Source organism: Limanda limanda, chromosome 20 (assembly GCF_963576545.1).
Source record: "Limanda limanda chromosome 20, fLimLim1.1, whole genome shotgun sequence".
Lineage (NCBI taxonomy): Eukaryota > Metazoa > Chordata > Actinopteri > Pleuronectiformes > Pleuronectidae > Limanda > Limanda limanda.
This window is the reverse complement of record NC_083655.1, coordinates 510,001-534,643: the sequence shown is the minus strand read 5'-3', so window position 1 is coordinate 534,643 and position 24,643 is coordinate 510,001. Positions and strand designations below refer to the sequence as shown.

General features: G+C 46.9%; 3 protein-coding genes across 3 annotated transcripts; 1 reads left to right on the top strand and 2 right to left on the bottom strand.

Annotated features, from left to right (window-relative positions):
* Positions 1-190: 190 nt before the first annotated feature.
* On the bottom strand, positions 191-5,333 carry LOC133026892 (guanine nucleotide-binding protein G(olf) subunit alpha-like). The gene is made up of 12 exons (XM_061093879.1): positions 5,198-5,333; positions 3,972-4,044; positions 3,182-3,236; positions 2,989-3,108; positions 2,049-2,146; positions 1,626-1,680; positions 1,466-1,539; positions 1,225-1,283; positions 1,023-1,143; positions 792-922; positions 604-671; positions 191-337 (listed from the first exon to the last, which is right to left on the bottom strand). The coding sequence occupies exons 1-12, from the start codon at positions 5,331-5,333 to the stop codon at positions 191-193; spliced, it is 1,137 nt and encodes a 378-aa protein (XP_060949862.1).
* A 1,695-nt stretch (positions 5,334-7,028) lies between these two features.
* sycp2l (synaptonemal complex protein 2-like) lies at positions 7,029-14,625 on the bottom strand. The gene is made up of 25 exons (XM_061094244.1): positions 14,605-14,625; positions 14,241-14,360; positions 14,002-14,115; positions 13,485-13,589; positions 13,309-13,333; positions 13,142-13,221; positions 12,663-12,751; positions 11,701-11,735; positions 11,399-11,541; positions 11,268-11,320; positions 11,130-11,175; positions 10,961-11,053; positions 10,804-10,876; positions 10,148-10,290; positions 9,747-9,852; positions 9,586-9,635; positions 9,431-9,500; positions 9,209-9,282; positions 9,093-9,135; positions 8,895-8,987; positions 8,632-8,810; positions 8,467-8,561; positions 7,947-8,046; positions 7,478-7,536; positions 7,029-7,170 (listed from the first exon to the last, which is right to left on the bottom strand). Exons 1-25 carry the CDS (start codon positions 14,623-14,625, stop codon positions 7,122-7,124), a joined length of 2,058 nt encoding a protein of 685 aa, XP_060950227.1. The 3' UTR covers positions 7,029-7,121.
* A 1,800-nt stretch (positions 14,626-16,425) lies between these two features.
* Positions 16,426-21,731, top strand: gcm2 (glial cells missing transcription factor 2). Its single transcript, XM_061094214.1, has 8 exons — positions 16,426-16,518; positions 18,857-18,920; positions 19,416-19,604; positions 19,680-19,792; positions 19,988-20,113; positions 20,224-20,480; positions 20,879-21,116; positions 21,417-21,731. The coding sequence occupies exons 1-8, from the start codon at positions 16,426-16,428 to the stop codon at positions 21,729-21,731; spliced, it is 1,395 nt and encodes a 464-aa protein (XP_060950197.1).
* Positions 21,732-24,643: the final 2,912 nt, after the last annotated feature.

The following is a 24,643-nucleotide window of genomic DNA, read 5'->3' as shown; positions in this document are numbered from 1 at the left end:
CTGTGTCAGACATCAGCACAGAAACAAAATATATGTTCAGATCCTTCCAGTCTGTCCTAATCAATAAACGTCAACAGCTGTGTATTAAATGTCTGTGATCACAGAAGTTATAAATATACTAGGATCTATAAGCATTGGTCAGCTATTGATAAGATATCAGCCTCTAGACATGTGATCCCCCAGCAGCCAATCAGAGCAGCTCGTACTGCCTCAGGTGCATGCGCTGAATGATGTCACGACAGTCGTTGAAGACGCGGCGGATGTTCTCCGTGTCGACTGCACAGGTGAAGTGAGGATAACAGTGATGTTTCCCATCGCCGCTCGCCAAGCTGATCCGCTGAGGAGCGGCGAGAAGAGGTCACGCTTTAGATTCAACACGTTATCATGTCACGGGTCCATTTCAGAAAGTCAGTTTCAACACGTTAGATTTTAGTCAACTTGTCATGTTAGTTTTTATAAATGTCAGTCTCAACACATCTGTTTGAAATTGTTAGAACCAATAAGTTAAATTAGAACACATTTCGTTTTGACTTGTCAGTTTAAACTTGTCAGTTGATTTCAATCTTTCATCAAAAGTTGAGAAAAGTTTTGATGTGTTTTTACCAAAAACTCATCCCTGATGAAGAACTTTGCTCGGGCCACTCTTTCGTCTTCATCAGCATCTGGAACAGCTGGAAACAGGAAGTGATGTCATCATGTGTTATTACATCCTGATGCTTCTCAGTGATGTATGATGCTTATAAGGTCACAGGTCAAAGGTCAGATTCAGTCACTGATGTGTGAGTCCTGACCGTCAACAGGAACTGTGTAGTTGTTGTATTCAGGGAAATAATCCTCCAGTTTAGATTTTCCCGCCAGAATTTTGTCAGCAAGGACGTCCTGTTTGTTCAGGAACAAGATCACGGATATGGTCTTCAGAAACCTGCAGCCAATAACAGGGCGGATAGGGTTAAGAGCAGCCAATCAGAGAGCAGAGAAGGCTAACGCCAGCCAATCACAGAGCAGGGTGTTGATTGTTTCACCTGTTGGTCCAGATGGACCTGAAGAGGTCCAGAGACTCTCGCAGGCGGTTGGTGGAGTTGTCCTCTCTGATGACCATGTTGTAGCTGCTGCTGGCGGCGACGAAGATGATGGCCGTCACATCTGGACTCAGAGATCACAGGTAAACTCAGCTCTGAACACACATACAGATGTTCAATGGGGTTTCATGACTTATTCTCTCACCGTTGAAGCACTGAATCCACTTCCTGCGTTCGTCCCTCTGTCCGCCGACATCGAACATACTGAGAGAACATGTGTCATGGATCAGGTTCTCAAACACACACGTTAGTACTTCTATCTTAGTGCGGACACTCATCGGAATGATTCCTTCCCGAGCCCCTTACTCGAACCTTAACCATCCCAGCTGAAAGCCTAACCCTAGCTGCAACCCAAACCCTAACCCAACCCGGGCTCAGACACTCACTGGAAGTTGACCTTGTCGACCTGGAACCTGGTTTCAATTATCCCTGAGGTCAAAACTCTGCAGCGCAACAAATCCTGCAGGAGAAGAAGAAAACTGTGATTCTGCAACAGGTGAGTCGACATGAGGCCTGATACCTGAAGCTGATTGGTCGGCTGGTTACCTGGTCAGTGGGCGAATAGTCCGACCTCCTGACTAAGTCCAACTTGTCCAGGAAACTGAAACACACCAACACACGTGTTCACGAAGCATCTACATGTGACATCACAGGTTCTCTCAGCCACCCCCCCGGCTCTGTGATAGGTCCGTCAGTGTTAGGGCAGTATTCTGATCGGTGTATTAGGATGTGAACTCGTATAACTTATGTTTTGGGGACGTCATCACAAAAATGTTTATATTTTAGAGTTACTGCTAGCCTGAAGTCAGGCTAACATTAGCCTAATGGTAAAACAGATCTTTAAGAATCCATGTTAATGTGTGTATGTATGATTTCATTAGGCCAACATGTCGATGGGTCATGAAGAAACGTCAGTGTGTGTCTGTGTGTGTGTTTGTGTGTGTGTTGTGTGTTTGTGTGTGATCTTACTACTGAGCGCAATCGATCAGCTGATATTCGTTGGAGCGTTCAAAACATGCTCTGATGCCGTCGTCCTCCCACAGCTGCTGAGCATGCTCATAGAACTCCTGACACACACACACACACACAACACACACACACACACACACACACACACACACACACACACACACACACACACACACACACACACACACACACACACACACACACACACACACACACACACACACACACACACACACACACACACACACACACACACACACACACACACACACACACACGTTAAAGTCCTTGTAGCCATCTAGCTCTAATGTTTACATCCTGATTTGAGGAGATGCACAGATGTAGTTTGTCCTGATGGTGGCGCTAGAGGAATTAATGTTGTTTCTATGAAGATGAACATTGATTTCGACGGATCTCAGGTTTTTTCTTGCATGTAAATGCCTGAATGCGACAGCATCTGATTGGACGGTGGTAACCTGACTTTAAGTGAGTGAATCCAGTCGACCAATCAGTGGACAGAACAAGTGAAGTGAACGAGGTGGGAAGAGAAACAGGAAAACGCTTGTTTTGTCTATTTGTCGTCCTCAGAGACGATAAGATAATGAGTCCTGAGACACTGTGCGTGTCTGTGTGTGTGTGTGTGTGTGTGTGTGTGTGTGTGTGTGTGTGTGTGTGTGTGTGTGTGTCCCTGGTTAACTCGTTACATCATGTCATTAACATCATTAAAACAAACAACTGTGAGTCTCTGGGGATTTAAAGGACCAGTTCCCCTGTTTCAGGTCTGACATCACCTGTCGACGGGTGAGACCGGCGTGACATGAAGCTGAACATTTTAACAACTTTATTTACAACACGTATATATACAACCGTTGCAGATAAAGACATGTATATAAGTAAGTATTAATTATATAAAATGCAGCAGCGCGTGTATGTGTGTTACCTCGGTGTATTCAAAGTCAGACAGCGGTGCGATGCTGTTGATGTAATCAACTCTGAACTGGTTGCCAGGGTTACCAACAGGTATGGGTGGAGTCAACGAGCTCATGGCTGACACGATGGCCTGAAACACACACACACACTGACTCTGATTGGCTGCTTGGGGCTGACAGAGCTCCACCTGTCAGGTGACCTACCACGACGGCGTCCTTCACGTTTTTCCTGATGTCCTGAGCCTTCTCCTGCTTTTCTCTGGAAAAAACAATTTAACACATTTAATATGTCAATAAACAGAGTTTAACAAAACTCAAATGTCTCCTGATAAGAAACTCAAGACTCAACCTATCGATTCCACAAATCTCTCTCTCTCTCTCTCGTTCATTATAAATCACAGAGAAAGTGGATTTAAACACATGATTCTTTCAATATGAATAAAACTTGTATAGTCGACCAGCTTGTCAGTCAGAGGGGGCGGAGTCAGTCAAGGGGGGTCAGTGTGTGGACAGAGTTAAACATGTCGTCTTTTAAGTCCTCGGTTGGTAACTGAGTCAAACCTCAGGTCAATAATCAGCAAAGACCATTTTGATCATTAGATTTCTCATCACATTGGACTGAGACACAGGAGCTGATCGCCGTCATGGCAACAACATCGATACAATCACTTCCTGTGTGTCTTCAAAGTGAAAGTGTGACATACGTTCTGTTGCTGTAATGCTTCATATGGAGCTGAATTAAAGAGCTTTTATTCTGAAAGGCTGTGACCTTGGGTCTGAAGATCAGTTGTTTAACTCTGAATCAGTCGACATGTGAAGTTTAAACCAAACACGTGATCAGTGAGGACTGAGGACTTCTGGTTTCCTGGACTGTATAAATAGCTCTGATTATTGATTATTGATTATTGGTCGTGAAGAATTAAAGGTGGAGGGTGGATCACTGATTAGACATGATCATGTGATCAGCTGACAGGATGTGATGTCATGGACTCACTCAGCGTTGAAGCCGTCGACGTGAAGAATCCTCATCTGCTTCACAATCGTGCTTTTACCTGATTCTCCTGCACCTGCACACAGACAGGTAGTTAGAGAGACATGCAGAGACAGACAGGTAGAGAGACAGACAGACGGGTAGAGAGACAGACAGGTAGTTAGAGAGACATGCAGAGACAGACAGGTAGAGAGACAGACAGACGGGTAGAGAGACAGACAGGTAGTTAGAGAGACATGCAGAGACAGACAGGTAGAGAGACAGACAGACAGGTAGAGAGACAGACAGACGGGTAGAGAGACAGACAGACAGGAAGAGAGACAGACAGACGGGTAGAGAGACAGACAGAAGGGTAGAGAGACAGACAGATGGGTAGAGAGACAGACAGGCGGGTAGAGAGACAGACAGAGGGGTAGAGAGACAGACAGACAGGAAGAGAGACAGACAGACGGGTAGAGAGACAGACAAACGGGTAGAGAGACAGACAGACGGGTAGAGAGACAGACAGACGGGTAGAGAGACGGACAGACGGGTAGAGAGACAGACAGACGGGTAGAGAGACAGACAGACGGGTAGAGAGACAGACAGACGGGTAGAGAGACAGACAGACGGGTAGAGAGACAGACAGACGGGTAGAGAGACAGACAGACAGGTAGAGAGACAGACAGACAGGTAGAGAGACAGACAGACGGGTGGAGAGACAGACAGGTAGAGAGACAGACAGACGGGTATAGAGACAGACAGACGGGTAGAGAGACAGACAGATGGGTGGAGAGACAGACAGAGGGGTAGAGAGACAGACAGACGGGTAGAGAGACGGACAGACGGGTAGAGAGACAGACAGACGGGTAGAGAGACAGACAGACAGGAAGAGAGACAGACAGACGGGTAGAGAGACAGACAGACGGGTAGAGAGACAGACAGACAGGTAGAGAGACAGACAGACGGGTATAGAGACAGACAGACGGGTAGAGAGACAGACAGACGGGTAGAGAGACAGACAGGAAGAGAGACAGACAGACGGGAAGAGAGACAGACAGACGGGTAGAGAGACAGACAGACAGGTAGAGAGACAGACAGACGGGTAGAGAGACAGACAGACGGGTAGAGAGACAGACAGATGGGTAGAGAGACAGACAGAGGGGTAGAGAGACAGACAGAGGGGTAGAGAGACAGACAGAGGGGTAGAGAGACAGACAGACGGGTAGAGAGACAGACAGCGGTCTCACCCAGCAGTAACAGTCTATGTGTAGCTTTGTAAGCCTGTCTCTCTTTCTGAAGTTGTCTCTCAATCTTCTTGTTTGCTTCTCTCTTTGCTTTTTCATCCAGTCGTTCTTCCTCCGTCTGCCCCCCCAGACAGCCCATCTCACCTGTAAACAAGTACACACTTCACTGTAAACAAGTACACATCTCACGTGTAAACAAGTACACATCTCACCTGTAAACAAGTACACACTTCACTGTAAACAAGTACACACTTCACTGTAAACAAGTACACGTCTCACCTGTAAACAAGTACACATCTCACCTGTAAACAAGTACACACCTCACCTGTGAACAAGTACACATCAATAAAGTAATCAATAAACAAACCACAGTAAACCAGGTTTAGATTTGTCACATACGATGAAGCAAGACTGGTGGTAACCAAGGAAACGTCCCATATTACAGGTTAACGCCTTGTAAAGCTCCGCCTTCTGACCCTCAGGTTCAGGATTAAACTAGTTTCGGGTTCCGGTTCATCTCAGTAGTTGCATGAGTTACCTGGAGGAAAACCAGTTCAAACTGGTTCCGTTTAAATGATCCAGTGATCGGAAACTCTTCAAATCAAACTAAAACATTACGCTGATGAAACGCTGAATTTTATTTTGCTCCATCAGAGCAGCCGAGTGTCAGATTAAAGTAACAGAGAATTTTATGTCTGAGACAAATGATCTCAATTCTTTGACTAAATAAAACCATTAAAACCAGTATCTTATGGAGCCAGCTGCTCCCAGTGCAGTCCTGGTTCTACTGACCTGTAGCTGATCACTGAGCGTCACGTCTCAGCAGGTCCAGAGTCCGTCTTTCTGCCCGTCCATCAAAGTCCAACAAGGAAAAGACAAAAATCATAAGGAGCAGCCGACCCTCAGCCAATCAGCATCCTCCATCCGCCGTCCACGTCCAGAAAGTGAAGCAGCTCTCCTGGTGGTGATCGCTGCTCTGATGTTCGGAGGAGAGAGATACACCTGAGCGGTGTCTCCCCCCCCACCACCCCCCCCCCCCCCGGGCTCTAATCGCTCCTCATTAGTCGTCTCTCTGTTTTCTTTGGGGGATTTTTCTGTTTTTCCTCTGGTGTCACTTCGCTGCTTGACAACGAGCCGCTGATCTGCAAACACAAACTCTTCTGCTACTGAGAACCTCTTCTGGTCTGATCTGGACAGGAGGTCAGAGGTCATCACAGGTTCATCATGTCAGAACTGATTCTGTTTCCACTAAACAGAAGGTTTACTGGAGGAAAATTGTAAGAAAATAATCTGTATTTACACATCAGCTTTTCTAGATCTTTTCTGTATGACACACACACACACACACTAACACACTGTCGCAGTCGTTAAAGGTAATTTGAGTTTAAGTATCTTTGCCTAAGGACACTTCAAAATTCAAACTGGAAGACCAGGGGATCAAACTGCCGAGCCTCTGGTCACCTCCGCTCTACCTCCTGAGCCACAGACGTCCAAATGTAATTCTGAATTCTAAATTCACCTGATGGTCTCAACAGGAATCGGTCTTTCCTTTTGATGAATCCTGTTTTTATACGACACTAAAATAGGCCTACCTCAGGTTTAAGTCTAGATCAACTTCTGGTTTAAATTAACTCTACATTTCTATTCTGAATCTTGTTCTTCAGTCGTTACCCAGAACCCCCAGCTGTTCTTCCTCTTCACCACCAGGGCGCAGTAGAGCTGCTGTTCTACAAAGAGACACAGATACTCTATATTTTTCTTTATTTGTTTCAGTCAGGAGAATCTGACCTTTTAACTCAAGTAGGAAAATGAAAAACTCAAACATCAGATAAATGGGAAAACAACGATGATTGATCTGGATTTTCATTCCCAACAGACGACTGAAACCAGATCTGAGGAGTTCTGATAGGACGACGTCTTCTCTCCTTCACTGAATGGAAGGATTTTCTGATTCTCCGTTCACCAAACATTTCAACCTAAAAACCACAAACACCAGGTTGTTTACACCAGATTCAAACCAGATTCTAACCGTCTAAACACATTCAAACCAGACTCCAAAGGTTTCAAAGAGGTTTCAAACTGGATTCTCTTGGTTTAAAACCAAACAGGTGAAACTGGAATATGAGCTGTGTCAGAATCTGGATCCAGGTTATTTAAAGTGGTTTAAATCAGATCATGAATTAGAATGAACATATTCAACTGGGTCCTGACACCAGGTTGCTAACTGCATTGTGACAGAGTGAGCTGATCCAGAACAGTGACCGGGTCAAAGGTCAGACTGACCGCTGCTGATGTTCGTCACAGAAGGAGCCGAGTCGCTGCATCTCAGTCTGGAAAAAACTCTGGAAGACAAAGAGGAACAGAAGTGGTCCTGGGTCAGTCGGAGACAAAGCAGGAATATCAGGAACTGTCAATAACTGACGTCATTTACAGTCAGAGTCTGAGCAGTCATGATCGTGGTATCAAGGTCCCGCCCACACACGCTCTCAACCAATCCTGAGTCAGTCTCAGCTGTCAATCACAAAGCTCAGTCTGTTTTTATATCATCAAATTACAGATTCAAATCAAACTGATGAAACACTTTAACAAACATCAGAGAGAAGAACGAGCTGAAGTGACAGAAACATCTTTACAAACATTTGTTTAACGTTTACTTTAAGTTTGATCCCACCTGCTAACATGGAGGTTAATGACCTGTACTACAGCCAGACACCAGGGGGCGATCATTATGATTTGGTGTGTGTGTCTGTACCAGTATCTGTGTGTTCATGTTGTTCACAGTTGTTGAGTTTTCTTCCAGTTGTTTTAGTTGATCAGTGACGTCGTTTTCAAACTTCTGCAACAGCAACAACCTAAAACACACACACACACACACACACACACACACACACACACACACACACACACACACACACACACACACACACACACACAAGTGTGTTGATGTGGGCGGGGCCTGTGTTGCTGTGAGGGGGTTGTATGTGTGGGCGGGGCCTGTGTTGCAGTGGGCGGGCCTGTGTTGCTGTGGGGGGTTGTATGTGTGGGCGGGGCCTGTGTTGCAGTGGGCGGGGCCTGTGTTGAAGTGGGCGGGGCCTGTGTTGCTGTGGGGGGTTGTATGTGTAGGCAGGGCCTGTGTTGCTATGTGGGCGGGGCCTGTGTTGCTGTGGGGGGTACCTGTGTTGATGGACAGCTGTGTTGCTGTGGGGGGTTGTATGTGTGGGCGGGGCCTGTGTTGCTGTGGGGGCGGGGCCTGTGTTGCTGTGGGCGGGTACCTGTGTTGATGGACAGCTGTCAGCAGTGAGGACACCTGTTGTTGACTCTCTCTCAGCGACAGGAGAACCTGGTTCTGGATGGTCGTCCAGCCGCCCTGAGAACAGCTGAGGTCAGAACATGATGAAGATGATGAAGAACCACAGACTGGCGGGGGGGCTACTGACGGTGAAGTTGTGCTCCAGTCGTTCTTTGAAGCTTCTGAAAGCAGCCGTGATGTCAGACGTCAGTTCTGACTCCGGCCCCGGTGTGTTTAAGGGCGCCTCCCTCTTGTCGTTAGACCCCGCCCGTTCTTCAAATAACCCCTCCTCTTCTGTGGGAGGCTCCGCCTCCTCCGGTGAACATGCTGAGACCAGGTGAAGTGAATTAATAATATTATAATTATAACGTTTGTAAAAGAAATCAAACCAAAGAATGAAAGATTCATTACCTGTCACTGATGAATGAGGCTCCACCCCTTCTGTCTGAGGCTCCACCCTCCTCTTATTGGCCATCGTGCCCTCAGTTTGGTCTGACAGGTAACCTGAGGTAAGATCAACATCAGTTAGAAATAAATCATCAAATCATTAGATTGCTGAGGAAGCTCCGCCTCCAGTGTCAGAAACCAGGAAGTGAATGATGATGAGACCTGAGTCTGCAGCGACTCGCTTCCTCTCTCTGCTGAAGACTTCCTGAAACAACCAGGCAAACAGGTGAATCACAGGAAACACAAGTCTTCAAAAAAATAAAAATGCAGACATGTACCTTTTGTAATGGAGAACTACTTCCTGCAAACTCCTGTTGCTGTGAGATCTGTGGTTCTGCACGGACAGGAGCACCTGAGGGACCAGGTCCAACGAGTCCACGTCAGAATCAAACCAGACGCAGTTCAAATATTCCTGTGATGTCAGCAGGTGTGTGGCAACACACTGGGTGAGTGACCCGGTGTGTTACCAGTTCAGACCTGGTGAGTGTGTGACCTCTGACCTGAGTCGTACTTCGGAGTCCAGTGTCTCATCTGATCAAACAGAAACTCGGCTTGACTTATTCCTGGAGTCTGAAAAAAAACAAAAACTGTTAGAGCTTTGACGTTTGACCTTTTGACCTGTTCATGTGTCAGCTGATGTTTACATCGTGATCACCTTCATCACTGAGGAGTCATCGTCGCTGCTGGGAGACGACAGAGGCAGAACTACAAACACACAAACACACAAACATCACGTTTGTGTTTCTGTTGCATTAAACAAAATCCTGGAAACTACCAGACTGTGATGACGCTCAGAGTCCAGCAGGTGGCACTCACTCTTCAGCTGACTCTTGCTCTGTGGTTTCTTCCTGTTGTACGATCGACCCTCGTGTCTCTTTGCAGGGGGCGGAGCCTTGATTGGCTCTGAACCACAGGGGGCGCTCTTCACTCTCTGACAGGAGGAAACTCACAGTATGTTAGAGTTTAAAGATCGGGTCCAACAGACAGACAGACAGGTGAGCAGACAGACAGGTGAGCAGAGAGGTACAGACAGACAGACAGGTGAGCAGAGAGGTACAGACAGACAGACAGGTGAGCAGAGAGGTACAGACAGACAAACAGGTGAGCAGACAGACAGGAGAGCAGACAGACAGGTGAGCAGACAGACAGGTGAGCAGACAGACAGGAGAGCAGACAGACAGGTGAGCAGACAGACAGGTGAGCAGACAGACAGGTACCTTGAAGACTCTCTCCGCAGCCTCCTCCAGTTCTCTCAGATGTTCGCAGTTGAAGCTAAGCTCCACCTTCTGACCTCGGCTGCTGTGATGCATGATGGGATTGATCAGCTGAACACTGAGGACCGTCTCCGCCCCAGTGCATCCTGGGAACACAGTAAATGGGTTTAAAATTAACTAAATCCTGAGTTTCCTAAAGCCATGGTTACCATGGTAACACATCATCACGTTTCACACAGATCTCCATGTTTATTTGTGATCACTAAGATCATTGATGAGTCGTTTCTCCCCCATCACCCTCCTGCCCCCTGGTGGTGCTGAGGGACACGCTGGAGACCTGACGCCTGAAGCTAGCACACATCTAAAGGTCCTCACTTTACCCCTCTCTGGGACTGAGTGTGAGGTGTTGGTCCCTCAGATCAGTGGTTTAAAGTGTTCAAACTGCTGCAGTGTGTCCGTGTCCTCTGTCCGTCCTGTCTGGAGCTGCAGACCTGCCTCTTGAGCCCCTCCTCTGATTGGCTGACTGCACTTTGAGTGACACACGACCAGACTATATGTTGAGGCCCCCTACTGGCCCCTTCAAGTCATTACAGATAGTTATTTGACACAATATGGACCCTTTAGTCTCTGAGTGTGAGACACAGTCCATCGTCACTGACCGTCTTGTTTGACTTGAAGAATGCAGTTATCAACATCCTCTCTGAGCAGGTGGATGGAGCCCCACAGGAAACCCTGGAACATACAACATACAGCAAACACACAACACACTAAAATACATACAAAATACAGCACAGAGTGTGTAGTAAAGTGAAATACCTGAGGCTCGTTGACGAAGAAGCTCACACATCCTGAACCGACGTTGAAATCTATCCAGAACTCGTCCAGTTTGTCGTCTTTTGGTGGAAACAGCTACAGAAGAAAACAGGAAGTGACCATGAAGTGATCATGTGACCTGAGATGTGTCTGTGGGGGTGTAATGTTTCACCTCAGTGGAATCAAGAAACGCCCGGACACAAGGGAAGGTGTAGATTCTATCAGACACAATGCAAATATTTTGTTTTATTATTCTTATGATTAAGAATGTTAGTTATATTTTTGAACAACATTCAGTTAAGTTTATCACCTCCTCTGGTCGCCATGGTAACGGTTCACAAAATTCAGGAAGCGTCTGCAGTCCTTAGAGACAGACGGGTGTTCAGACAGACGGGTGTTCAGACAGCAGACAGACAGATGTTCAGACAGACAGACACTCACCACCTCAAAGTCTCGGTCTATGATGTCACAAAAGGCGCCGCTGATGTCACTACTGCAGAACCACTGATTGGCTCTCTGCTGCCGATCCTTCTTGGGCGTCAGACGACACAGGGCCTCTGATAGGCTGACCTGCAGCTCGTAGTCTCAAACCACAACAGTTAGAACTACAAACATGGCCGCCTGAATGAGACAACAACTGACCTTCTTCCTCCTACTGGTCACTTTCAAACATTACATTTATTTTCACTTCTTTGCAGACGACTCAGTTTCATCAAAGCTCAGAGAAAATCTACTGGACTCACCACCGACTGTGAGGACAGCTGCTGCCACCTGCTCCCTGTGAGACAGACAGACAGGCAGACAGACAGGGAGCCAGTCAGACAGGCAGACAGGCAACCAGTCAGACAGACAGACAGACAGTCAGACAGGTAACCAGTCAGTCAGACAGACAGACAGACAGGTAACCAGTCAGTCAGACAGACAGACAGACAGACAGACAGGCAGACAGACAGGTAACCAGTCAGACAGACAGACAGGCAGACAGACAGGTAACCAGTCAGACAGGCAGACAGACAGGTAACCAGTCAGACAGACAGACAGTCAGACAGACAGACAGGTAACCAGTCAGTCAGACAGACAGACAGACAGGTAACCAGTCAGTCAGACAGACAGACAGACAGACAGGCAGACAGACAGGTAACCAGTCAGACAGACAGACAGACAGGTAACCAGTCAGTCAGACAGACAGGTAACCAGTCAGTCAGACAGACAGACAGGTAACCAGTCAGTCAGACAGACAGACAGTCAGACAGACAGGTAGTCAGGTAAGCCAGTCAGACAGACAGACAGGTAGTCAGGTAAGCCAGTCAGACAGACAGACAGACAGGTAACCAGTCAGACAGACAGACAGACAGACAGTCAGACAGACAGGTAGTCAGGTAAGCCAGTCAGACAGACAGACAGACAGACAGGTAACCAGTCAGTCAGACAGACAGACAGACAGTCAGACAGACAGGTAGTCAGGTAAGCCAGTCAGACAGACAGACAGACAGGTAACCAGTCAGTCAGACAGACAGGTAGGTAACCAGTCAGTCAGACAGACAGGTAGGTAACCAGTCAGACAGACAGACAGGTAGTCAGGTAAGCCAGTCAGACAGACAGACAGGTAACCAGTCAGTCAGACAGACAGGTGGAGAGACAGGTATAAAAAGGTGGGTCTACAGTCCAGACAGGACTCAGGACCAGACAAGTATCGGGTTCTTACAGTATCTTGTTCTGGTTCTGCTCGTTCTGGATCAGTTTCCGCTGCTCTCGGCTCAGAGACTCCAGGATGCTGTTAAAGGTTCTGATGGCCTGAAACAAGAGACCCGGCCCCCAGAGACCAGCACAGACCATCAGAGACCAGCACAGACCATCAGAGACCAGCACAGACCATCAGAGACCAGCACAGACCATCAGAGACCAGCACAGACCATCAGAGACCAGCACAGACCATCAGAGACCAGCACAGACCATCAGAGACCAGCACAGACCATCAGAGACCAGCACAGACCATCAGAGACCAGCACAGACCATCAGAGACCAGCACAGACCATCAGAGACCAGCACAGACCATCAGAGACCAGCACAGACCATCAGAGACCAGCACAGACCATCAGAGACCAGCACAGACCATCAGAGACCAGCACAGACCATCAGACACCAGCACAGACCATTGAGTGAATTAGCTGTTTCCATGGTTACCTCCAGTCTCAGGGGAAAGTGGATTTCTGGTTCCAGGGTGAACTGAGCCAACTGAAGAAGAACCACAGACAGCTGACTGACTGAGAGAGAGAGAGACAGGTAGATCGACAGGCAGGTGAGTTCAGCATTATGTGACTCAAGTAAATAAACTCTCAAAAATCACAAACCTGGGAGAGACGCCTGAGACAGGACCTGAGAGACAGACAGGCAGAGAGGGGGAGAGACAGACAGTTTCAGGTACAGTCCATGGTACATCTCCTGTAATGATGATGTCACCTGTTCTCAGGTCAGATGACATGTGACTATATCAACTGAGGTTTTCAATTCCCAGCATGCTCCTCACCAGGAAGTAGTCGAAGAACTCCTCAGTCAGGCTCAGTAGGGGGGCGGAGCTTTTATGGAGGTCAGAGGTCAGTAAGTCACGGACAGCCTCGAACCACAGCAACACCTGAACAAACAACCACACAAAAAGTAAACAACACATAAACAAAATAACAACCACACAAAGAGCTAACAACAACCATGTGGCTGAGGGGTAGAGCGGCCGTCCTCCAACCAAAAAGGTCGGCGGTTCAATCCTCAGTCTTCCCATCTGCATGCCGACGTGTCCTCGGGCAAGACACTAAACCCGAAATGGCCCCTGATGGATGTTGAATGCACTAATTGTAAATCGCTTTGGATAAAAGAGTCTCCCATAATCTCCCATAATCTCCCAATATCTCTACATAAGAGCACAAACTTTGTGAACTGTTTGTAACCATGGTAACAGGAAGTGCAGTTCAGATGGATTCACAGCGATCATTACTCAACAGAAGTAAAAGACTCTAATAGAGATTAACAATAAACAGATTACAGTTTACTTTTGTAGTCAGTCCATAATCCAGGAGCGTCTGAGCGTCGCCTCTGTTCTCTGACAGGATCCGTAACGACTTCAGCACGACCACGACTCTGCTGAAGCCACGCCCACACAGATCCTGCAGAGGTCAAGTGACAGAGGAGGTCATGTGACCTTGTGTGACCATGAATTAAATTCAGGATTAATTGAGAGATGGTGAAACAGACAACAGCCATTTCCACGGTGACCAGCCGGTGTCGTTACCTTGGTAACCCATTGGTCGAGAGTGTTGAGGCTGGAGCTGCTCAGACCTTCAGACTGAAGAAGAGACACCAGCTGGTACGAGTCTCCTCCAATCAGAGAGTTCTGCAGCTGCACCTGGAACTGAACACACACACACACACACACACACACACACACACACACACACACACACACACACACACACACACACACACACACACACACACACACACACACACACACACACACACACACACACACACACACACACACACACACACACACACACACACACACACACACACACACACACTTCTCTTTCATCTGCTTCTAACTCTCGACCTCTCAGCTGTGACGTCACTGAGTGGAACAGTTAAATATGAACAATAATCAGATCATCTACCATCGCTCTTCTCCTGCGCCGCTGTGCGTGTGTCGGGGGCGCGCTCAGCTGCTGTCAATCACTCATCACAGCGTCGGGGCTGCGCACAGACACAAAGTAGTCCCGCGACAGCGGAGGGATATCAGTGTTCAAATATTACTACGACGTGAACTGCAGTTTGCTTGTTAAAGAAAATAAATGTTTCATGTGTGAATTCATCCGTTTAACATAAGCTCTTCCTTTCTTACATCATAAATAAATCATGTTATATGAACAAAAATTATAAAAATAAATAAATAGAACTTCTTTGTGACTCTGATGAGTGGGTCCCCCCCCCTGGTGAGTGGGTTCCATCTCCTGAGAGAAGAACTGACTGAGAGTCACAAGCAGCTGAAGAGTGAAGCTGAACTGAGATCAGTTAGAAACTCTCTGAAGTTATTAACAACCAGAGTTTATCTCCAAGATTCAGCAGGAAACTGTTAAACATGAAGGATTCTGAACAGTTTGGTGGATTTGTTCCAGCTGCAGCTCTTCAGGGTCAGGAAGCAGAGGATCATGGGTAATGTCCAGTGGGAGGACACAGTCAACACATATAATTTATACATATAATAGAGACACTTTGTTTTTACATGAAAACACTTCATCAGACCCAGAGACAGAGTTAATCACCACATGTGGCTGCAGGGGGCGCTGTTGCTCAGAAACTGGAACTCAGCGCTGCTTTAATGACTATACATTATAGGTTTATCATCAGACAGACGGTTGAGAGACAGACAGGTGAGAGACAGACAGGTGAGAGACAGACAGGTGAGAGACGGACAGGTGAGAGACGGACAGGGGGCGATAGACAGACAGGTGAGAGACGGACAGGGGGCGATAGACAGACTGGTGAGAGACAGACAGGTGAGAGACAGACGATTGAGAGACAGACGGTTGAGAGACAGACGATTGAGAGACAGACAGGTGAGAGACAGACAGGTGAGAGACAGACAGGTAGAAGCTGTTCTCTTAATTGATGAGTAATGAGTTTTGTTTGTTTTGGGAGAAACACTGAACTGTTTGTAACACACACACACACCTACTCTCTCTCTCCCTCTCTCTCTGTCTCTCTCTCTCTTCCTCTCTTTCCCAGTCTCTCTCTCTCTCTCTGTCTCTCTATCTCTTCCTCTCTTTCTCAGTCTCTCTCTCTCTCTCTGTCTCTCTCTCTCTTCCTCTCTTTCTCAGTCTCTCTCTCTCTCTCCCTCTCTCTCTCTCATTCTCTCTCTCTCTCTCTCTCTCTCTCTCTCTCTCTCTCTCTCTCTCTCTCTCTCTCTCTCTCTCTCTCTCTCACCTGTCCCGTCACTTCTACCTGAGACTCACCGGAGGTGCACGCGCTCTGACAGGACGCAGGATTTAACTTTTTAATAAAAAAATTAAACTTTCTGGATCCAGAAGTTTCACATTAAAACTTCTTCACAGGTTCAGGTCTGATCCAGATTCTACATCTGAACCAAATCTGGACCTTAAACAGGATCCGAAGAATCCGGATCAGAAACCAGGACCCGAGCCAGGAGCAGGACCCGAGCCAGGAGCCGGATCCGAGCCAGGACCCGAGCGAGGAGCAGGACCCGAGCCAGGAGCCGGACCCGAGCCAGGAGCCGGACCCGAGCCAGGACCCGAGCCAGGACCCGAGCCAGGAGCCGGACCCGAGCCAGGACCCGAGCGAGGAGCAGGACCCGAGCCAGGAGCCGGACCCGAGCCAGGAGCCGGACCCGAGCCAGGACCCGAGCCAGGAGCCGGACCCGAGCGAGGAGCAGGACCCGAGCCAGGAGCCGGACCCGGAGGATGTCCCGGGCGGAGGAGCGGGAGGATCCGGACTGCGTGTGCTCGGTCGGGATGAAGTCAACGTGGGACATCAACGACCCCAAACTCCCGCAGGTACCTGATCCACATTCACTGACGAATTTAAAATGGTCAAATAAAAAATATTTTTAAACGACATTAAATACAAATATTTTAGTATTTAAAAAAACAGAAAGTATAAATACTGTAATATACTTGTTTCCCTAACAATTTACACATATTTTAGTTTTGACTGAAAAAAATCCGACACAGGATTGAAGGATTTATTATATATTATATATTATATACAATTAAATAAAATATACAATTAAATACAATATATAATTAAATAAAATATACAAATTAATAAAATATATAATTAATTATATAAGCTACAGTTATCAAAACATTTTAAGGAAATACCTTTATATTAACCTTTGTTTGGTTTTTCTTTTCTCAACTGAAGAATCTGATCAATAACTGACCAATAATCAAAGTTGCTTCTACAATGAACATGAAATATTACTCTTGACTGAAAATTAAAAAACAAAATCTAATAAATTGTTTGTTTTAAATACTTTTTATATACACAATATTATTATATTATGTAAAACAAATGAAATATAATCAAATCTGGACTTTGAATATTGATCAGATATCAACATGTCTTCATTAAAACATTGTCTCTTAATAAGTTTGTTATAGATCTTTTAAATTTTGACCTTAGATCTTTAGATCTTTTAAATTTTAGAACATTATGTTCTAATCAAAAAATTAAAAGTAATTGTCTTCATCTTTAGTCTTTTTGATGAAAATCGAGTCATTATTTAAAAAAGAAATACATCAAATTAAATTTGATTTCTTGTTTTACATTTTTTCCGTAAATATTCTTTCCAAACATCATCATTTTCAAATGTTTGTATTTATTTAAATTTATTTCAATATACAGTTATTGTAAAAAACTAAAAATGAAAATCAGAGCCTCAAACCAAACTCTGTACTTTATATAAACTAAAGAGTAAAAATATCACATTTTATATTTTAATTTCATTGTTTTATTATCTCTTCCTGCTATTTTACAGGATAATAATCGGTTATAATTATGTTAATAGATTATAAACAATGATCTATGCTACCATAAGAGGGTTAATCCCTGGTTTTGACCAAATAAATATTTAAACTGAGGGTTTTTCTCGTTTTATCATTGAAATTAAATATGTTAAATCATGATGATTACATACACTGTATGGATTAATTAAAACTGTAATACGAATGTTCTGTTTTAAAAATACGTAAAATTATAATAATAATAATACATATTCAGTGTAAATGATTTGAGACAGTTATAATTTAATATTTTCACATTAATGTTACAAACTAACACAAGATCCACATGCGTCGTCAGGTTTTTATTCCAAGGTTGTGCAAAGGTTGTTTCTGTGTGTGCGTGTGTGTGTGTGTGTGTGTGTGTGTGTGCTGATTCGACTTTTCACTTTGTTTTCACTCAAACACTAGAAACTGGTTTTCATATTTTTGTTTTCAGTGAAACTAAAACATGAAACTAAGACTCAGCTGATCCAGATTCTGATCACTGATCAATATCTCTCATACATGTTGACATTAATAAATCATGTGTCCAAACATGTGAAATACTTTTCTTAAATACAGTTTGATTGAACTCAATCATTTGTCTACATTTAATTAGGATTTGTTTGTTGAACTGAAATCTGTTGTTTCTCTTCTGATTGTATCAAAATCTGTCTGTAAATAAACAACATGACACGTTGAACATGTTGAGAGAAAAGAAAACTGGGTTCAGTCAGAAAACCACCATTTTGAATTTGATTCAAATAAATAAGTCTCTCTGCTCACCTGTCTGTGTGTCCATCTGTCTCTGTGCTCACCTGTCTGTGTGTCCATCTGTCTCTGTGCTCACCTGTCTGTGTGTCCATCTGTCTCTGTGCTCACCTGTCTGTGTGTCCATCTGTCTCTGTGCTCACCTGTCTCTCTGCTCATCTGTCTGTGCTCACCTGTCTGTGTGTCCCTCTGCTCACCTGTCTCTCTGCTCACCTGTCTGTGTGTCCATCTGTCTCTGTGCTCACCTGTCTCTCTGCTCACCTGTCTGTGTGTCCATCTGTCTCTGTGCTCACCTGTCTGTGTGTCCATCTGTCTCTGTGCTCACCTGTCTGTGTGTCCATCTGTCTCTCTGCTCACCTGTCTCTCTGCTCATCTGTCTGTGCTCACCTGTCTCTCTGCTCATCTGTCTCGCTGCTCACCTGTCTGTGTGTCCCTTTGTCTCTCTCCTCACCTGTCTCTCTGCTCACCTTTCTGTGTGTTCATCTGTCTCTGTGCTCACCTGTCTGTGTGTCCATCTGTCTCTCTGCTCACCTGTCTGTGTGTTCATCTGTCTCTCTGCTCACCTGTCTGTGTGCAGGACACCAAGCAGTTCGACCTGTTCCAGGAGTGGACAGACGGTTATGTCCGTTACATCTACAGTGGTGAGAAACTTTATTATTATTAATAAGCTAGCTCCAGCTAACAGATTTAGTATTTAAGCTAGCTCCAGCTAACAGAATTAGTATTTAAGCTAGCTCCAGCTAACAGAATTAGAATTTAAGCTAGCTCCAGCTAATAGAATTAGCATTTAAGCTAGCTCCAGCTAATAGAATTAGCATTTAAGCTAGCTCCAGCTAACAGATTTAGTATTTAAGCTAGCTCCAGCTAATATAATTAGCATTTAAGCTAGCTCCAGCTAACAAATTTAGTATTTAAGCTAGCTCCAGCTAACAGATTTAGTATTTAAGCTAGCTCCAGCTAACAGTTTTAGTATTTAAGCTAGCTCCAGCTAACAGATTTAGTATTTAAGCTAGCTCCAGCTAACAGATTTAGTATTAAGCTAGCTCCAGCTAACAGATTTAGTATTTAAGCTAGCTCCAGCTAACAGATTTAGTATTTAAGCTAGCTCCAGCTAACAGTGGGTCTTTATTTTCCAGCTGAAGATAAAAATGCTCAGCGGCATCTTTCCGGCTGGGCGATGAGAAACACCAACAACCACAACTGTCAGATCCTGAAGAAGTCGTGTCTCGGGGTGGTGGTGTGTTGTCGCGGCTGCACGCTACCGGATGGATCCAGACTGCAGCTCCGCCCGGCCATCTGCGACAAGGCCCGGCAGAAGCAGCAAAGTAAGAAAGGCTGAAACCAGAAGCCGAACCGATCTGAACCCTCCTCGCTGACGCTCGACCTCCCGTGTGTTTCAGAGAAGCTGTGTCCGAGCTGCAACGGCGCCCTGGAGCTGCTGCCATGCCGCGGGCACAGTGGTTACCCCGTCACCAACTTCTGGAGAGTTGACGGAAAAGCCATCTTCTTCCAGGTCTGCATCTTAATCAAATCCAGACAGATCTAAACCAGATTGTGGACACCACTATGGTTGAACCTGATCCAACAGGGTTGTGCCAGGTCCTGGCTCTGAACGGGTCTGAACTCAGAACCAGTTCTTGTTTCTTTCTTGTAATGGATCATGTTTTCCACTGTATTCTTCTCTGATCTTGTTTTGGGGGGTTTTCAGGCTAAAGGGGTCCATGACCACCCGAGACCAGAGTCCAAGTCCGAGACTGAAGCAAGAAGAAGTTCTGTGAAGAGACGAGTCAGTTCCCCTGCGTTCACACCCAAGAGACGACTGATTGAAACACAGGTTGACATCAACATCAACAACAACAACATCAACAACAACAACATTAACAACAACAGCTGTTTGTGAAAGTTGTCATTTATTGTTTATTATTTGTTGTTTTCCTGCTTCAGGCTCTAGGCCCCGCCCTCCTCTCCTGCGTTGAACCCGCAGACAGAATCTCCTTCATTGAACCAAACTTTCCTCAGCATTACCCAGCATTCCAGAGCCCAGAGCCCTACTACAACCCCCACAATGCCCTGGGAGAGGCCCCACCCACACTGCAGAAACAAGCCAATCCCAGGCTTTACATGGGCAGGCCTGGCTACGAGTTCCAAGGGTACCTGACGTCCCCTTCGTATCCAGTGACTGCGGATCTCTGTGACCCCAGGTCAGCCTCACACACAATCCAAACCATATCCTAGACCAGTTTAGATCCTGGACCAGATCCTGTCAGAGTGACGGTCCAAACCACTTTCCAGGTTCAGTCATGTAAACAGATCCAAACCAGAACCTGTAAATCTGAAATGAAACTGGTGCAACCCAGATTCCAGAATTATACACTGGAACAGGTCTGGGAAAAGAAAACAAGTGTTAAGCGCATTCTGAATTTTTTGGAATGTATCTAAATTGAAAGAGAACAAGTTAAAACCAGATTATAGAACTAAGACAAAACCAGATCTGATCGAACCAGTTTCTGAGACCAGGTTCTGTCAGACCAGGTCTAAACTAGATTCTGACACCTTGACAGTCTGAACGGAGTTGAACCTGTTTGTGTTCTGTGTGCAGGGTGGCTCCCGGCCTGGGTTCCTCCTCCTCCTCATCTTCATCGGCAGCTCCCCTCTCCTCTTCCTCGACCTTTGACCCTCAGACCAAACATCCTCCAGGCTGGAAAGAGCTGCTGAAGAGCTCCGCCCCCTACGGAGACAACCACCATTACTACAGCGCTGAGTACCCCTGCCGTTACCCCGGCAACGCCCCAGGGTCCCCCGCAGCACTACAGACCATCATCACCACGACAACCAAGGTGAGCGGGTCCGCCACAGACGGGTGGAGAGGTCAGGGTCGTCAGGTCGAGGTCACGTCTCTTGGTGTGTCACATCTTTTATTGTCCCACAGAGAAAGAAACATTTTAAACTGAAGCTGCGTCGCTTCCTTTACTTTTCCCAGACATGTGACGACACAGTTCACACCTGGAGACGTTACGCTCAGAGCTGTCAGGTTTTTAGTTTATAGTTTATATCATAATATGAAAATGTAAAGATCAAGAGACAATAAGGACTTTAACCTTTCCTGTCCCGACCTCACTGTTCCTGATCCTCTTCAGGTTTCCTATCAGCCGTGTCCCAAGCCTCCGGCGACGCTGCCCCCCTACCAGACGTGTGCCAAGCCTCCGGCCAGCCTACCGTCCTATCAGCCGTGTGCTCCGCCCAAACCCGGCTTCCCCGGCTGCTCCTCGCTGATGGAGGATGCCGCCTCCTCCTCGTCGTACTCCACTGAGGTGAAGGTGACGGAGGAATCTGGAGGAGTCATCAAGTCTCTGTCATTTCAGCCTGAGCCTCTGCAAACCAAAACAGAGCGGGCAGATGGTTACGACTACCGCTACTCCTACCCCAACACGTACCGCTACGACGAATACTGACCCAGCTCTACCTCCACTCGTTACCATGGTGACTGCAGTACAACTGCTCCGGTGACTGCCGAGGATCCAAACGCACTTCAGGCAGAGCGACTGATGTGGAACATCGGGACAAAGATTTGTTCAAACATTTGTATTGTTTTTTGTTCTCAGCAGAAAATACATGTTGATCTCGGACACTTCAGCCTCCGTCTCGCGCCCTCTTCAGGATCACATGTGTAACCTTTGTACACAACATTTCATGAATTTAAAAACGGCCTCAACACAAAGTGTTCCTGTGTCGTTCCTCAGTGAATATAGAAGCTCAGTGAGGTGAGGAGGACCATGATACTTGGCCAAAAACCTCAGAAACACAGATGAATGCAGTTTGTGTGAAGCTTAAGTTTCAGTAAAAAAAACCTTTTCATTCTAACGAAGATCAGGTGGAGACACACGACTGTTTGTGTTGTTGAGTTATTTATTGTCAGAAACATGAAGCCGACTGAGCTTATGATGATGTGATGTGTTATATTCCCAACTTGACTCTATCAAATAAACATGCCATGAAGAGAAAGAACGTTTCCTGCTGTGTAATACAATGAGACCATTTACACAAATGAAGTTTATCAAACAAACTTGTTACATTGGGCGAGAGGCGGGATTTAACCTGGACGTCAGCGGGTCACATTAGTTTGGTCCATGTCCGGTCTGCTAACATGGAGGAGAGGGGGCTCAAGACTTTATTCAGGTTCAGGTAATCAGAACATACATTTCAGAATTTAGTTGTCCATGTAAACGTGTCAAGATGAACATATGAGTGTCGTCATGGCGATTGAATGTGACATCTGCGTCTGCTCATCATCTCCCAGACCTTTGATCTGAGGTCCAGAGTCACAGACCGTCATGCAGATGTTTTACGTCAGGAGCAAGTTCCTCGTTCAAGCCTCTGAAAACATGAGTGTGAATAAACAGACTGAGGAAGAAGCTGCTTCTGTGTCTTTAATCAGATTCAACTGAAGTTATAGAAAACAAACGTCCTCAGGTGCTGAGTCTCCACCCGGGTCCAGAGCCTCCGAGTGAGAAGCCACCAGCCATCAAAGAGCTGTTTGGACATCGGCTGGTTTCAGTGTAAATGAGTAATAATCGTGTTTTGACAAGAACGTGTCAGGACAGGAGCCACTGCACTGTCCTCACTCTGAACCTGAGGAATCCTCACCCCCCCCTCCTTTCTCCTCCACCCGTCTCCTCCGCCTCCTCTCTTTCACTACCTTCCATTAAATCACTCATTCCTCTCCTCTTGTCCTCGTCTCACTCGCTACCTTCTCTTCGGTTTACACTAGCATCCGTCAGTACAGGATTCTGTTCTGACTGAACCTCCAGACAACTTCATCACACCTGCACAGATGGTTCAAACAGTTGAGGGTCCAGGTGAGAGACCGGGTTAGAGACCAGGTCAGAGACCAGGTGAGAAACCAGGTTAGAGACCAGGTGAGGGTCCAGGTGAGAGACCGGGTTAGAGACCAGGTGAGTGAGCAGGTGAGAGACCAGGTGAGAGACCAGGTGAGAGACCAGGTGAGAGACCGGGTTAGAGACCAGGTGAGAGACCAGGTGAGAGACCAGGTGAGAGACCAGGTGAGAGACCAGGTGAGAGACCAGGTGAGAGACCAGGTGAGAGACCGGGTGAGAGACTGGGTGAGTGAACAGGTGAGAGACCAGGTGAGAGACCAGGTGAGTGAACAGGTGAGAGACTAGGTTAGAGACCGGGTTAGAGACCAGGTGAGAGACCAGGTGAGAGACCAGGTGAGAGACCAGGTGAGAGACCAGGCGAGAGACCAGGTGAGAGACCGGGTGAGTGAACAGGTGAGAGACCAGGTGAGAGACCAGGTGAGAGACCAGGTGAGAGACCAGGTGAGTGAACAGGTGAGAGACTAGGTGAGAGACCGGGTTAGAGACCAGGTGAGAGACCAGGTGAGAGACCAGGTGAGAGACCGGGTTAGAGACCAGGTGAGAGACCAGGTGAGAGACCAGGTGAGAGACCAGGTGAGAGACCAGGTGAGAGACCAGGTCAGCGACCAGGTGAGTGAACAGGTGAGAGACTAGGTGAGAGACCGGGTTAGAGACCAGGTGAGAGACTAGGTGAGAGACCGGGTTAGAGACCGGGTTAGAGACCAGGTGAGAGACCAGGTTTGGTGGAGGGACCTGCAGGTGAGCTGCTCTCCTCTGATTGGTGGAGGGACCTGCAGGTGAGCTGCTCTCCTCTGATTGGTGGAGGGACCTGCAGGTGAGCTGCTCTCCTCTGATTGGTGGAGGGACCTGCAGGTGAGCTGCTCTCCTCTGATTGGTGGAGGGACCTGCAGGTGAGCTGCTCTCCCCTGATTGGTGGAGGGACCTGCAGGTGAGCTGCTCTCCTCTGATTGGTGGAGGGACCTGCAGGTGAGCTGCTCTCCTCTGATTGGTGGAGGGACCTGCAGGTGAACTGCTCTCCCCTGATTGGTGGAGGGACCTGCAGGTGAGCTGCTCTCCTCTGATTGGTGGAGGGACCTGCAGGTGAGCTGCTCTCCTCTGATTGGTGGAGGGACCTGCAGGTGAACTGCTCTCCCCTGATTGGTGGAGGGACCTGCAGGTGAGCTGCTCTCCCCTGATTGGTGGAGGGGACCTGCAGGTGAGCTGCTCTCCTCTGATTGGTGGAGGGACCTGCAGGTGAGCTGCTTTCCTCTGATTGGTGGAGGGACCTGCAGGTGAGCTGCTCTCCTCTGATTGGTGGAGGGGACCTGCAGGTGAGCTGCTCTCCTCTGATTGGTGGAGGGACCTGCAGGTGAGCTGCTCTCCTCTGATTGGTGGAGGGACCTGCAGGTGAGCTGCTCTCCTCTGATTGGTGGAGGGACCTGCAGATGAAGGTGTTCTGGCGTGTGAGCAGCTCTCAGCTCATCAGCCAA